This window comes from Cebus imitator, unplaced genomic scaffold, assembly GCF_001604975.1.
Source record: "Cebus imitator isolate Cc_AM_T3 unplaced genomic scaffold, Cebus_imitator-1.0 Scaffold85, whole genome shotgun sequence".
Classification (NCBI taxonomy): Eukaryota; Metazoa; Chordata; class Mammalia; order Primates; family Cebidae; genus Cebus; species Cebus imitator.
This window is the reverse complement of record NW_016107400.1, coordinates 3,946,454-3,962,202: the sequence shown is the minus strand read 5'-3', so window position 1 is coordinate 3,962,202 and position 15,749 is coordinate 3,946,454. Positions and strand designations below refer to the sequence as shown.

The 15,749-nt window shown below is 43.7% G+C and overlaps 2 protein-coding genes across 12 annotated transcripts in view; one reads left to right on the top strand and one right to left on the bottom strand.

Annotated features, from left to right (window-relative positions):
* DNAH3 (dynein axonemal heavy chain 3) overlaps nucleotides 1–15,749 on the top strand; it is a 237,164-nt gene that overhangs the window by 201,513 nt on the left and 19,902 nt on the right. For 6 of the 7 annotated variants that reach the window (XM_017534343.1, XM_037740566.1, XM_017534342.1 and 3 more), the window contains 5 exons: nucleotides 926–1,093; nucleotides 3,939–4,081; nucleotides 5,075–5,279; nucleotides 6,202–6,339; nucleotides 8,190–8,584. In XM_017534343.1, the coding sequence (XP_017389832.1) occupies nucleotides 926–1,093; nucleotides 3,939–4,081; nucleotides 5,075–5,279; nucleotides 6,202–6,339; nucleotides 8,190–8,543 (1,008 nt within the window). In that variant the 3' untranslated portion in view covers nucleotides 8,544–8,584. Of the gene's footprint in view, nucleotides 1–925; nucleotides 1,094–3,938; nucleotides 4,082–5,074; nucleotides 5,280–6,201; nucleotides 6,340–8,189; nucleotides 8,585–15,749 lie in introns of those variants that run through there. The other variant, XM_037740562.1, reaches the window with a different exon arrangement.
* The window catches only part of LYRM1 (LYR motif containing 1), a 25,024-nt gene continuing 23,116 nt past the window's right edge, over nucleotides 13,842–15,749 (bottom strand). For all 5 annotated transcript variants that reach the window (XM_017534340.1, XM_017534338.2, XM_017534337.1 and 2 more), the window contains one exon: nucleotides 13,842–14,999. In XM_017534340.1, the coding sequence (XP_017389829.1) occupies nucleotides 14,883–14,999 (117 nt within the window). In that variant the 3' untranslated portion in view covers nucleotides 13,842–14,882. The remainder of the gene's footprint in view (nucleotides 15,000–15,749) is intronic.

The following is a 15,749-nucleotide window of genomic DNA, read 5'->3' as shown; positions in this document are numbered from 1 at the left end:
AAAAAAAAAAAAAAAAAAAAAAAGAACGGCTACTCGTAGAGCAATGGCCTGGGTTGCTGCTCAACTGATTATACTTGTAGCTATTTCTCGATTATATACGTTAAACAATGGTGGATCATTAATGAGTTTTCTGGGAAGGGGGTGGGCAATTCCCAGAAGCAACAGTTCCTCCCCTTTCTAGACCATATAGGGCAACTTCCCATTGCCAAGGCATCTGTAAACTGTCATAGTGCTGGTGGGAGTGTCTCTTACATGCTAATGCATTATAATTAGTGCGTAATGAGCAGTGAAGACAACTAGAGGTCACTTTCACGGCCATCTTGGTTTTGGGGATATTTGACTGGCTTCTTTACCACAAACTGTTTTATCAGCAAGGTCTTTGTGACCTATATCTTGTGCTGACCTCTTATCTCATCTTGTGTCTTAGAATGCCTTAACCTCCTAAGAATGCAGCCCAGTAGGTCTCAGCCTTATTTTACCCAGCCCCTATACAAGATGGAGTCACTCCGGTTTGAATGCCTCTGACAGTTTGGGATAGAGCTAGGATCCAAACTCAGTTCTGTCTGGGTCCCAAACTGGGCCCACTGGGGGAGTAGAGAGGCAGCCAGGGTGGGCTGAGAGATAATTCAGCCTCATCTGCTTTTATGCCCACTCCCCAGAAAACTGTATGAGGGAGAGGCAGGGATGTGTTCACCCAGGCTCTGTGTGTGTGTGTGTGTGTGTGTGTGTGTGTGTGTGTGTGTGTGTGTGTGTGTCCTGTGCTACTGATACAGTGTGATTCCTGTTGTGTGTGTGTGTGTGGGCGTGTGTGACCTGTGCTACTGATACAGTGTGATTCCTGTTCTTGTTTGGTTCTGCTAAGCCTGGAATCATCTGTGGGATTCTGGGGTTCCTTGTTTATGTCAACTGAAGATTTCTCTTCCAGTCCTATATCGAATATCTCAGGAGCCTCCCCATCACAGCCCACCCGGAAGTGTTTGGCCTCCATGAGAACGCAGACATCACCAAAGACAACCAGGAAACCAACCAGCTGTTAGATGGGGTCCTGCTGACCCTCCCTAGACAGTCAGGAGGGAGTGGCAAGTCCCCTCAGGTAACGGGCTCGGGAAAGGGACTTAATCCCGTTTCTCAGGCAGTTCTCCATCTAGTAGGCACACAGGATTGTAGGATGACCAAGAAGGCGGAGAGTGGGGTCCTGGCAGCCTATTTACATAATGGGTTTTTCTTTTGGGTTTTTTTTTTCTTTTTCTTTTTTTTTTTTCTCTACATTATTTTTTAAACTAACTCTATTTTGTTTAAAATGGAAAAGACTGCAAATCAGAACCATAAATGGAAACTCAATATCATTTCCATAAAGTCACGATAGGCACAAAAATAAAATGAAAGCTGAACAGTTGGTGTGTTTTGGGTTTTGTTTGTTTGTTTTTTGAGACACGATCTGGCTCTGTCACCCAGGCTGGAGTGCAGTGGCGCGATCTTGGCTCACTGCAACCTCCACCTCCGCGTCTCAGGCAATTCTCCTGCCTCAGCCTCCAAAGTAGCTGGGATTACAGGTGTGAACTACCACGCCTGGCTAATTTTTGTATTTTTTGTAGAGATGGGATTTCACCATGTTGTCCAGGATAATCTCAAACTCCTGGGCTCAAGCAATCTGCTCACGTCAGCCTCCCAAAGTGCTGGGATTACAGGTGTGAGCCACCATCCTGGGCCTGAACAGCTGTTAAGTTCTCCTGGATGATGTTGCTGGGCAAAGCTACTGAGCTGAGGCTTTGCTGGCTTCTTATTAGAAAGATATGTGAGTGTCAAAGAATTAGCACTGACTTGAAACTGTGTTTTTGAGAGGAATGAAAAGAGAAAGATGGTCAGAACTTGAAAAGAGGCCAAATGCACTGAATTACACCTGTAGTCCCAGCACTTTGGGAGGCTGAAGCAGGAGGATCACTTGAGGCCAGGAGTTCGAGGCCAGCCTGGGCAACATAGGGAATCTGCATTTCTACCAAAAAAAAAAAAAAAAATTGTTTTAAAGTTAACCAAGGGCTAGGCACAGTGGCTCACACCTGTAATCCTAGCCCTTTGGGAGGCCGAGGAGGGCGGATTGCTTGAGCCAAGGAGTTTGAGACCAGCCTGAGCAACATGGCAAAATCCCATCTATTCAAAAAAAAAAAGAAAAAATTAGCTGGGTTGGGTGGCACGCACCTGTAGTCCCAGCTACTCAGGAAGCTGAGGTGGGAGGATCACTTGAGCCTGGGCTGTAGAGGCTGCAGTGAGCTGAGATCACGCCACTGCACTCCAGCCTGGGCGACAGAGTAAGACCCTGTCTTCTGTTTTTTTTTTTTTTTTTCCACCTGCGTACAGGTGAGCTGAGGCCAAAAAGGGCATCAGCCAAGACCCTGTCTTAAAAAAAGTTAACTGAGTGTGGTGGTGCGTGCCTGTAGTCCCAGCTACAGGCCGGGCTGGGTGGTGTGCACCTGTAATCCCAGCTACTCAGGAAGCTGAGGCGGGAGGACCACTTGAGCCCAGGAGGTCTAGGCTACAGTGAGCTGTGATTGTGCCTTTGCACTCCGACCTGGATGACAGATTGAGACACTATCTCAAAACAACAATAACAACAACAACAATGAAAAAAACCCCAAAACCTGAAAGAGTAACTTTCTCACCATGTGATTCAACATGATTTTTCTGTATCCTGGAAACACCTAGAATCACTGGGTCCCTCTAGCAGTCCCAGTCCACACTTTGTGATGCACTGACACAGGCCACCCTCCTCAGTCTACAAACGGAGAGAGAAACAAATCCTAAGAGAGAGAGAAAGTGACCGGCTTCCAGGCCTTCATAAAATCAAGGACAGAGCCAGAGCCACCTTCTCCTGACTCCACCCCCACTTCCTCTTCCATCCCTTCCTCTCCACCTTCCAAGGTACCTCCTGTTCAACCCCTCCCAACTGTAGAACTTGCTAATTTGCTTTCTTGATTTGGTTCCTAGTGCCATTAAGTATCACTGGTATGAAGGTAATCCAGCCTGGTTGGCATGTCCTGGTGTAGGAGTGGAAATTCCCCTCACAGTGGAAAGAGGGAAAGAAGTATACATCCCAGTGTCCCTCATCCACAGGATGAAAGGATGTCTGTGTCTCCCACACTCAGTTCTTGTTCCTCATGGAGCCTCAAGGCCTGTCCCCTCCCTACTTGGCTAAGCTCAGCATCCTGTGCTTTTCTTGCTCAATGCTGAAGAATGGCCTGCTGCCTTTCAGGTGTCACGGGCACTGAGAAAGGGTCCCGTGGCACCAGGAGCTAATCCTCAGGGACTGAGGCTGTGGGAGATTCTCACCCAAGTGTGACATTGAAAACAAAGGTTCAGTGCTGCTCTGAAGCTACCTGGCCCTCAGGCTCTTGCCTGAAATATCAGGACAGGACTCTTGTTTGTTTGTTTTAAACTTTTAGGCAAGGTCTCCCTCTGTTGCTCAGGCTGGAGTGCAGTGGTGCGATGTCAGCTCACTACAACATCAGCCTCTTGGGTTCAAGCAATTCTCTTGCCTCAGCCTCTCAAATAGCTGGGACCACAGGTGTGTACCACCACGCCCAGCTAATTTTTATATTTTTTTGTAGAGACTGGGTTTCGCTATGTTGCCCAGGCTGATCTCAAACTCCCGGACTCAAGCGATCCACCCACTTCAGCCTCCCAAAATGCTGGGATTACAGAGTAAGCCACTGCCAAGGACAGGACTCTTTATACTTCTGGGCCAAGGGGAGATGTCCTCCCCAAGGCTGGTGGGGGTGATGAATGAGTCCTTTCCCCACCAGAGGCAGAAATGGCTTCTGTTGGAGACTTCTCAGGAAAGTCCCACAGAATACATTTGAAAAGCCAGCTGCTCAGTACATCAAGTTAATCCAGTGCCACAGCCTGTAAAGTTTGCTTCTCATTCACCTCTTCTGCACTTCAAGGAAGTGGTTGAGGAGTTGGCGCAAGACATTCTCTCCAAGCTTCCCAAAGACTTTGACCTGGAAGAGGTCATGAAGCTGTACCCTGTGGTCTATGAGGAATCCATGAACACCGTCCTGAGGCAGGAGCTCATCCGATTCAACAGGTGGGCTGGATGATCTGGCTTGAATCCTGGGAGTTGAAACGGGAGGAGTAGGATCTAACAGGCAGTAGCTGAGATGAATGCTTGATAAGGGGTTGCTATGCAGAGGAAGTGGTTTGCCCCACCCATAATAGGCGTGTGAATAGGGCCATCCCCCACACATGCCGGCCCTGGGTTGAATCATTCCATTGGTTTGTTCCCATTCATTCATGTGACATCTGTAAAGTTAAGCTAAAACCAATATCAAACACAGGCTAATAGTAAAAGCAGTCATTAGAGCCACTTTTTTCTTTTCTGAGTTGAGATCTCTCTCTGTCGCCCAAGTTGGAGTGCAGTGGCGTGATCATGACTCACTGCTTCCTCAAACTCCTGGACTCAAGTAATCCTCCCACCTCAGCCTCCTGAGTAGCTGGGACTATAGCCGTGCACCACCATGCCTGCCTGCCCCGAAGTGTTGGAATTACAGGTCTTAGCCATTGTGCCCAGCCCTATTGCACACTTTGAATGAGAACCATGCATAGTGGTTAGAACCATATTTGGGACTAAAGGCTCAATACAAATGGTTCTAGGCCAGGTGCAGTGGAGTTCGAGGCTGCAGTGAACTATGATTGCACTACTGCTTTTCAGCCTGGACGACAGAGTGAAACTCCATTTCTAGAAAAAAAAAAAAAAAAGGACAATTTAGGTCTCTATTTATTGAATTGGAAAGATGTTTCCAATATGCTAAGAGGGAAAAACAGATTATAGAAAGATAATATAGTATAATCTCATTAAAAATAATTTTTGTTCACATAGAGAAAAATCTGGAAAAATATACATCAATGTTATCTTTAGGTAGCAAGGTAATGAATGATTAATTTTTTCTCAATTAATGGCTGTGCATTAATTGCCTGACCTTTAAAAGGGGGGAAAAGTATAAGGAGACAGGAGTCAGTAGACTTGGGTAGAATGTGGCCACTGGAGAGCCCAGCTCAGCCAGCTCCTCTGTTCTTGCAGGCTGACCAAAGTGGTTCGAAGGAGCCTCATTGATCTTGGCCGAGCCATCAAAGGACAGGTCCTGATGTCCTCAGAGCTGGAGGAAGTCTTCAACAGCATGCTTGTGGGTAAAGTGCCAGCCATGTGGGCGGCCAAGTCCTACCCATCACTGAAGCCCCTGGGGGGCTATGTGGCTGACCTGCTGGCCCGCCTGACCTTCTTCCAGGTACCTGGGAGCCAGGGGTAACGGGGCACTTAGCATGCTCACTTAGGTGGAGAGGACATTCTGAAATGACAGACTAGAGGCAGGGGGAGGAGGGCAGTCAGCCACAGAGCATCCTGGATTGAGCTTCTGAAAATAGTCTTCCCAGAGTAGAGGGCAGGAGGGAAACTTTAAAGTCCTTAAAAAGATGATACTCTATGGAGACAGGAACAGGAACTAGAATAAATGTCACAAACTAGTGGCTCGTGGGATAGATTTGGACAATAATTCTGTCTGGTTTGGCTGCCTGGTAATTTAAAATTTTTTGAACCAGCATATAAACATTGGATTTTTACATGTAAAAATCCAGATGTTTCTACGGCAAAAAATGGAAGACCTGAAACAATGGGCCTGCATTCTCACATGGCAACTATTGCTGGAGATGAGGAGCAGCTGCTCAGTTTAGACAAGGCACATATTCTCTACTGCTACGGTCCCCACCACTCTATTGTAACCCTGATGCCAGCTTGCACCTGGGCTTTTCTTTTTTCTTTCCTTTTTTTTTTTTTTTTTTTTTTTTTTTTTTTTTTTTTTTTTTTGAGATGGAGTTGCACTCTTGTCACCCGGGCTGGAGTACAATGGCGTGATCGCACCTCACTGCAACCTCTGCCTCCCAGGTTCAAGTGATTCTCCTACCCCAGCCTCCAAAGTAGCTGAGCTGGGACTACAGGCACCTACCACCAGCTAATTTTTGTAGTACCTGGGCTTTTCTTAAAGTATTTAATATTTATTTCAAAAATGGGAAGATGAAGTTAACCAAAAGGGTTGCCCATTTCAAGAAAAATAAGAAAAAGGGTGTTTTATATGAGACTCGTTTACATTACTTGCCTTTGAACTATCTTTGATATGTTGGTGATTTTGAATTTTGATTTCTGTGGCTCTCGAGGAATGGATTGACAAGGGGCCTCCTGTGGTATTTTGGATCTCTGGATTCTACTTCACACAGTCTTTTTTGACTGGCGTATCTCAAAATTATGCCCGGAAATATACCATTCCCATTGACCACATTGGATTTGAGTTTGAGGTAAGAGTGCTTTGGGTTAGGCTCACTCAGGGGCTGACCAGAGAAAGCAATGTTGCCAATTTCCTTATGAGTCAAAAAATGTGGATGTGTTAAGAGCCAAATGCTTCTGAGATGGTACATATGAAGTATTTAGCATAATTTACAGTAGCTCCAAAAGCTACTCCGAAAATAATTAGAGGATTCCCAATGCTTTGTCTGTGTGTATACAGAAAGGGAATCTTTCCAGATTCCATCAGAATACAGAGAAAAATGAAGGCACTCTCCCACTTTGTCTGTTCAACGTGGCAGACTCTTTATCTGGAAGAATGTTAATGACCTTACGTAGTCCTTCCCTTGGAGTCAACTTAAAAGAATGGCCAATTATCAGGCATCACCTTGTCATATATAGAGAGTGGAGTAGGTAAGATTGCGTGTTGCAGAGCATTGTAGAATTTTAAATTCTATGGAAAGATCCTTTGAAATCATCTAGTCCAGAGGTCACAAACTGGTTGCCCTATGTCTTAAGTTAGTTTATGAATGAACTTAACCTGATTGGCCTTAGAAGACAATGTTAAGCCAAAAGAAATAAGATAATAAAACACAAAACAAATAAATAAAATAAAATGACTAAGATAAACATTGAAAAAAGATAAAACCATCTTCCTTGACGTTGAAATGATCGTATACCTAGAAATCCGAAGTGATTAAAAACATAGAGTCCTTTACTTGCAGTGGTTCAACTTACAATTTTTTGACTTCATGGTGTGAAATCAATATGCATTCAGTAGAAACTACACTTTGAGTACCCATACAACCATTGTTTTTCACTTTTAGTACAGTATTCAATAAATTACATCAGATACTCAACACCTTACTATAAAATAGATTTTGTGTTAGATGATTCCTGCCCAACTATAGGCTAATGTAAGTGTTCTAAGCACATTTAAGGCAGGCCAGGCTAAGCTATGGCGTTTGGTGTAGGTTAGGTATATTAAATGCAGTTTCAACTTACAATATGTTCAACTTACGATTGGTTTATCAGGACGCAACCCCATTGTAAGTTGAGGAGCATCTGTAGAAGAATTCACAAGGTCACTGAATATTGGTTAAATTTATAAAAATCAGTAGCCTTTTCCTGTTATTGCAATATATACTTTTAGAAATGAGAAAAACATTCCATTCACCATAACAATTTTTTAAAATTACAATTTGAATGATTTTAAATAGAGCTTGTGTTCTCCAGTTTACCTCATCCCCACCCCTCCCTATTCTCCTATACCATGTCCATTTTCTGTAATTACCTAAAGGAGTTTGAGTTTACCACCTCTGAATCTAAACAGTGGTGTGCTGGAGCTCACTCATATCAGCACACCAGGGCCAACTGTTACATTTTCAGGAATTTTGTGAGCTGGTTGTTAAATCATTGGTAGCCTGAAATAAACTATGGTGGAAGTCTTTATACCACAGAAACTAGAAATCAAGGCTTTATTTTCCCCATACACATCTCCAGAACTGTTTACCCAGTCTGTCTCTGAATCTGAATCTAACCCCTCACTTTTAAAATCCAGATCCAGAAAGGGAAGGGATTGTGCAAGTCACTAAGCGAGTTATAGGTAATGTGGCCTCCTAACTCCAACTTCAGTGCATCTCTAGCCCACCACTGGGAAGGGCAGCAAACTGACTAGGAGTCAGGCCTGGCCCATGTATGGCAGGCAGGAATATTATCACAGAAGCCCCACTGTCTTTGGATCCTGGGAGAGGCAGATATTGTAGCCAGGTTGCACTTTGAGTATCAAAAGATTCCAATCTCTTAAAGCTGCCCGTGTTGGAAAATGGCAGGCAATGGAACTCGCAGCTTTTTATTCTTCCAGGTGACCACACAAGAAACAGTGATGGAGAATAACCCTGAAGATGGGGCCTACATAAAAGGGCTCTTCTTGGAAGGTGCTCGTTGGGACAGGAAAACGATGCAGATTGGGGAATCTCTCCCCAAAGTCCTCTATGACCCACTGCCCATCATTTGGCTGAAACCTGGGGAGAGTGCAATGTTTCTGCATCAGAACATTTATGTGTGTCCAGTCTACAAAACAAGTGCCCGGAGAGGAACCCTCTCCACCACTGGCCACTCCACCAACTATGTCCTCTCCATTGAGCTCCCAACAGACATGCCCCAGAAGCACTGGATAAACCGAGGGGTGGCCTCACTGTGCCAGCTGGATAACTGATGGCATTCATCTCAAGACAGAAAATAAAAGGTATTTCATTCCTTTTGTTTTGCTTTGTGTTTTTTGGAGACAGTCTCGCTTTGTTGCCCAGGCTGGAGTGCAGTGGCGTGATCTCGGCTTACTGTACCCTCCGCCTCCCAGGTTCAAGCAATTCTTGTGCCTCTGCCTCCTGAGTAGCTGAGGGATTACAGGCATGCGCCACCAAGCCAGGCTAATTTTTTGTCTTTTTAGTAGAGACAGTGTTTCACCATGTTGCCCAGGCTGGTCTTGAACTCTTGAGCTCAGGCAATTCGCCCGCCTCAGCCTCCCAAAGTGTTGGGATTACAGGCACCACTGCGCCCAGCCAAAAGGCATTTCATTCTTGATGATGGTGGTGGTGATGACGACAACCATTATATTAATGGAGCAATTGCTATGAGCCAGGTATTTCACAGCAACTCTATAAATTACATTATTATTGTTATCCTCATTTTATAGCTGCAGAAACCATGATACAAAGAAGATAAGCAATCTCCCCCAAATCAGATAGCTACTCAAGTAGTATTTGAACAAGGCCTCTCAGAGGTTGACAGAGGCTTGGGCCACTTTTATTGGCTAAGGTCTTTGATATATTTAAAATGGACTCTTTTTGGATGGGAGAGTATATAAGGGCAAAAAATAAAATAAAATGCACTTTTCACAATAATATTAGACGGGAGGCATTATCTCCATTTTACGGAGGCAAATGCAGAGATTTAGAAAAATAACTAGCCCAAAGTTCCACAGCTAGTCAGTGGTAGAACTGGGACACAGTTGCTTCTTTACTAGCCTACACAGATAGGTGGAAATTTCCAGGGGAAATGGGAGGTAAGAGAAGCAGTATGTATTGTATGCCCACTATACGCCATGGTTTGTGCCCAGGACTTTAGATTTCTCACTTGATCCTTTGCAGTGGGAATGACCATCCTCTCCCTTGAAGGTTCGGAGAGATTATCTTCCCTAAAATCGCCCATCTTTTTCACACTGCAAAGCCTGATCTGTGCTGGTCTGGTTCTTGAACCCATGAATTTTTCACGTCACATGCTGCCTTCCTGCCAAGGACTTGGCTCTGTTTTGATGTAGATCTATGTCCAAGAAATTTCAATCACTTGTTTCTCCCCAGGGCCAGCTGGAAGAGAATCTTGAGGGAGATAAAAATCAAATTCTTGATGTATTACTTCTTTGCTAACTCTCTCATGTAGCCTTTTGGCACTAAGTGGCTTATTTCAGAGTACTGCCTTGGTCACTTTTTACTTGAGCAAAGACATGAGACTGTTTGGGGGTCTTTACATATCTGGCCTTGGCTTCTCTGCCTCTTCACTAGAAGAAGTGTTTTGAATGAGGGTCTTTGATTTTAAAAAAATTGTTTTTGAGACAGAGTCTCATACTCTTACCTAGGTTGGAGTGCAGTGGAAAATTTTGGCTCACTACAACCTCCACCTCCCAGATTCAAGCCATTCTCCTGCCTCAGCCTCCCATGTAGCTGGGATTACAGGCACCTGCCACCATGCCTGGCTAATTTTTATATTTTTAGTATTGATGGGGTTTCACCATGTTGGCCAGGATGGTCTCAAACTCCTGACCTCAAGTGATCCACACTCCTTGGCCTCCCAAAGTGCTGAGATTATAGGTGTGAGCCACTGCGCCCAGCCAATAGCTATTTTTTCAAGAAAGAAATACAAATTTTTCCAATGGGGAAAAAATCAAAATGAACAGATAACTGGAACTACCCTATTGTTCCCAATAATATTGTTAGTCATTTTGGATAGAAGGATGGTCAGGATGTGAAATCCCTGAATCTCGGACTGGTAGGTAAGTTGTACCACAAGCTGTAAAGGAGCTGTCAGTGAGGGGGTTGCTAAGAGAACAACTGAATTTTAATTATAGTTATCTAACCACAGCTTCTGCAACAAAAAGCTGAGGGAGGCAGGGACTGGTCTCATTCCTCAGGGGTCAAGGGACAGAATGTTTTCATATGATGGATTAAATTTTTGTAATTTAAAAAATGTTCTCCACTTTGAAAAGAAAGACTGCCTGAAATTTGAGGTCATTTTCTATTGGGGCCAATGTGGTAGTTAATGTCTCCTCCTGTGAAAGAGCAATATGTTCCTCAGAAATCATGTTGAGTTTGAGGCTGGAGTCCTGGGGAAGAGATGGCCAGAGATCAGCTTAGTGAAAAGCTGCAGGCCCTGCCTATAAATAGCTCAGCAGATGACATCAGACAAGGCTTGTCACCAAGCTAGCCCTTGTTCTTTAAAAATCTAGCTCCTGGGGGCCAGGTGCAGTGGCTCACGCCTGTAATCCCAGCACTTTGGGAGGCCAAGGCAGATGAAATCACCTGAGGTCAGGAGTTGGGAGACTAGCCTGGCTAACATGGTGAAACCCCATCGCTACTAAAAATGCAAAAATTAGCTGGGTGTTGCGGTGGGCACCTGTAATCCTAGCTACTCAGAAGGCTGAGGCATGGGAATGGCTTGAATCCAGGAGGCGGAGGTTGCAGTGAGCTGAGATCGTGCCATTGCATTCCAGCCTGGGTGATAAGAGTGAAACTGTCTAAAAAAAAAAAAAAATCTAGCTCTTGGGTAAACAGTTATGTTCAGTCCTTATCAGTGTTGGGAGATAATTACACTGAAGGTGGGGATGTAGGGAAGATAGGTTATACCTTCGAGAGACCCAAGATGGGGATTTTGTAGTTTTGGAGAGAAGGTGGGGAAAATGCTGTTAAGAACAGAACACAGGTTACATGGAAGGTTTGAGAGTAAACAGACAATTATGCTTTCGTGTAACAGTATATGCATGTTTGCAAAGGGGCTAGGCACGTAAAATTCAGGTTAAGGCATATGATAGATGTTCAAAGGCTTGCTAGCAATGAGATGGACTTCCATCATGGGTGAAAACTTTTTGTTTGGTCTTGTTTGTTTTTTTGAGACGGAGTTTCACTCTTGTTGCCCAGGCTAGAGTGCAGTGGCATGATCCCCACTCACTGCAACCTCTACTCCTGGGTTCAAGCAATTCTCCTGCCCCAGCCTCCTGAGTATCTGGGATTACAGGTACCAGCCACCATGCCTGGCTAATTTTTTAATTTTTAGTAGAGATGGGGTTTCAACATGTTCGCCAGGCTGGCTCAAACTTCTGATCTTAGGTGATCCATCCAACTTGACCTCCCAAAGTGCTGGGATTATAGGCATGGGCCACTGAACTCGGCTGTGAAGAATATTTTAAAGGCATGTTCAGTAGAGAAAATTAAGGGTTTGGCCAAGCAGCCCTTTTTAAAAAGATTAATATGGGTAGAAGGAAGCCAGGTTTTATTCATCAAGACAATGGGAAAATAACCCCAAAGGCATTTCAGAGATCTCTGAGGCAAGCTAGGACCTCGAGGGCAATGTTTTCAGAGAGGGGGAGATGAGGACTCCCTCCCCAAATTACAAGCTCAGCTGCCCTAGCCATGGCTCAAGTGATCCTACCTGCCCACGGGCTTGACCTGTCAGTCCACAAAGTATAAGCTGTAGATCGGTTTTATACACACACACACACAGACACACACACACACATCAAATTGCACCCTATAAATATGTACAATTGCACCCTATAAATATGTACTAGATATGTATTGAAACATCAAATGGCATCCTATAAATATGTACAATTATAATGTACAGTTTGTCCCATTTCTATTTAGATACAATGTGTCAATTAAAAAGATAATTAAAAAGAAAGTACAAGCCGTGAACCTAGGCAGCATCCATGTGATTCCAATTCTATAGGTGCACAGAACACCTAGATCTCCAAGGATGTTGTAGACAGTCTGGGGACCCAGGAAGAGATTTGTCACAGGGGCAGGGCCATTGCAAAGAGTTCTCACTAGGGAAATGCCTAGTGGAGTCATGAGAGTGGGGCAGTTCTTGAGGCCACAAACTGTGAGGCCTCCAGTGTGCAACTCCAGCCTGGGAAAGCTGCAGGCATGATTCCAGCCCATGAGAGATGCTGGGTAGACTCAGCCCAGTTGCCTGAGGCATTGGGGGCTCAATTCCCACTCCAGTTGTGCCCAGGGTGTGGGACATGCAATCAACGAGGATTACTCTATCTTTTTTTTTTTGAGATGGTCTTGCTCTGTTGCCAGGCTGGAGTGCAGTGGCGTGATCTTGGCTTACTGCAACCTCCACCTCCTGGGTTCAAGTGATTCTCCTGCCTCGGCCTAACAAATAGCTGGGACTACAGGCGTGTGCCACCACGCCCAGCTAATTTTCGTATTCTTAGTAGAGAGTGTTTCACCATATTGACCAAGATGGTCTCTATCTTTTGACCTCATGATCCACCCACCTCAGCTTCTCAAAGTGCTGGGATTACAGGTGTAAGCCACTCTGCCCTGCCTGTCTTAAGATTTAATATTGTTTTCCCTCTTGGGTTTTAGAATCACTTGGGACCAGTTATCTTTCTTCTTCCCCATTTCTTCCTTTTGGAATGGGAATGTCTATTTGATGCAATTGTATCCTGGAAGCAGATAAAACAGGCTCACAGCTGGAGGCAAATTTACTTCAGGAAGAATTGTGCCTGGGTCCTCACCCGTATCTGATTTAGATGAGTCTGGAATTTGGGCTTTTGAGTTGATACTGAAACAAGTTGAAACTTTTGGGCTACTGGGATAGAATGAATGTATTTTGCATGGGAGAACGACATGAATTTTGGGGGCCAGGGACAGAATGTTGATTTGAATGTGTCCCCTGAAGTTCATGTGTTGGAAACTTAATCCCCAATGTAACAGTGTTGAAAAGTGAGACTTTTAAGAGAAGATTAGGTCATAAGAGCTCTGACCTCATGAATGAATTCATGTCATTATGGTGGATATACATTCATTATCATGACAGTAGGTTTGTTATAAAAGTAAATTTGGTCAACCTCACACTCTCACCATGTGATGCCTTCTCCCAGGTAATGACACAGCAAGAAGGTTCTCACCAGGTGCAGACCCCTTGACCTTGTAGTTCCTGGCCTCCATCACTGTTAAGAAATAAATCTCTGTTCTTTTATAAAGTACCTAGTGTTAGATAGTCCATTATAGCATATATGTTATATATGCATATACTATTATATATGCATATACTAGTTAAATATGCATATACTATTACCCCACTGATACAGCATCATTTGTTCTCTATGTCACTGCCAAGCCCCATGATAGTTACCTTAAGTGTGAAAACATGTGCTCCTCCTCATAGGAGTAGGTTCTAACTGTTGCTTCTGAGAGTCAGGAATCCATTTTGGAAAAAAAATAGACAAAAATTGACAATGCTTTGTGTTTATTGGTGATGCCCGTCTTCTTTGAAGATTAAGAAATAACACTGATGTACAAATGACTCACTATGTGACCCTCACCTGTCTCTACCCTCGAAGGGCTGTAATAAATCCCTTATATTTTCCAGTCTATTTGTCCCATTTCTGTTTAGACATAGTTTGAAAGCTGGCTTGGATGTTGTACTTTTCAATTATGTTAATGTAAAATACTCGTAATGAATGCAATATGAGTTTAAAGTGAGATTTTCAGATCCTATAAGTGCATCCTAAGTGATGACAGGCTTTAAGATAAGGAATATATGCATTTAGTTAAGGCAGAAAGAAATCTCACAAAATTTCCTTGAAAAACCATGGTCAATCCAATGATGCACTTTTTATGACGAGTTTATCTAGAAATTGGAAGGGTTAAAAGACAACAAAAAACACACACGAAAAACCTCACTTTTAAGTAAATCTGTAACTTGAAAAAAAAGCCTAAGAATTTTCTGAGAGTAGTACCTAGTTTTATAGTAGCCCACAGTAACTTCCAGTGACTGAAAAATTTCTTTGCATTAGCTCACATGTGTGGTGAACGGCATTCCCATGAAAAGCTCTTGCACCCTTCTGCCTTCTTCCCACAGGCCTTGTCTTGTTTCCAAAGGTGATTGTAGTGAGGATGAAAAGTCCATACCCTCTAGGGATAATGCCATCCACTCAGGAAGAAAGACGCTGAGAAATTCTAGGGATATCCTAAGTGCACATGATGAGGTGAGAATCAATTGTAGAAGTTTTAAGAAGACATTTGAATTTTTGCCCCTAATCAAGAAGTATTTTGGGCCGGGTGCGGTGGCTCACGCCTGTAATCCAAGCAATTTGGAGGCCAAGGCGGGTGGATCACCTGAGGTCGGGAGTTCAAGACCAGCCTGACCAACATGGTGAAACCCCATCTTTTTATTTAAAAAAAAAAAAAAAAAAAAAAGTATTTTGCCATCTGGTTTACATTCAAGAACTAGTTGGCTCATCATTCCCAGAAATAAACTTTCTTCTAGATTAGGAAACTTCATCATGAGATCTGAGATATACTGGTTTGGAGAGTTTCCTCAGTTTCTCCTGGCTTCGAAGTCCCCGGCCTCGGAGTGGGGTGAGGCCCATTGGAGGCAGATGAATCTGAATAATAACAATAATATGAAGAATCATACTCATAATCATTGCAGCAGCTCCTATTCACTGAGGATCTACTCAGAAAGTACTATACCCTCTGCTAACTGCTATATCTACATTGATTCATTAATCTTTACACATATTAATTCGTAATAACCTCATAAGGGATTATTATTCTAATACCGATAAGGAAATGAAACCTCAGAGAAGTTAAATAACTTGCTTAAGGTTATATATTAAGAAGGGAAGCCAGAATTTGAACCCAGATCTGTCAGATTCCAGAGCTTGTGCACTTTGCTATATTGACCACATAGAGGAGAAAAAATGAGCATGGATCACCTAACAAGTTGAGAATCCAAAGAAGGGGAGAAAAGTTTGTGTATACAGAGATGTTCCGTGCATAGTGGAAAGCTGGGATTAAACTAAATGCCTACCAATAGAGGGGCTGGTTAAATTATGGCTGGGATGGTTAAATTATGGCTGGGATGGTTAATTTTTCTTTTTTTTTTTTTAAGACACAGTTTCACTCTGTCACCCAGGGTGCAGTGCAGTGGCATGACCTCAGAATCACAGATTTAAGTCATTCTTGTGCCTCAGTCTTCTGAGTAGCTGGGATTACAGATGCCCATCACCACATCCAGCTAATTTTTATATTTTGTATTTTTTTTTTGAGACGGAGTTTTGCCCTTGTTGCCCAGGCTGGAGTGCAGTGGCACGATCTCAGCTAACTGCAACCTCCGCCTCTTGGGTTCAAGT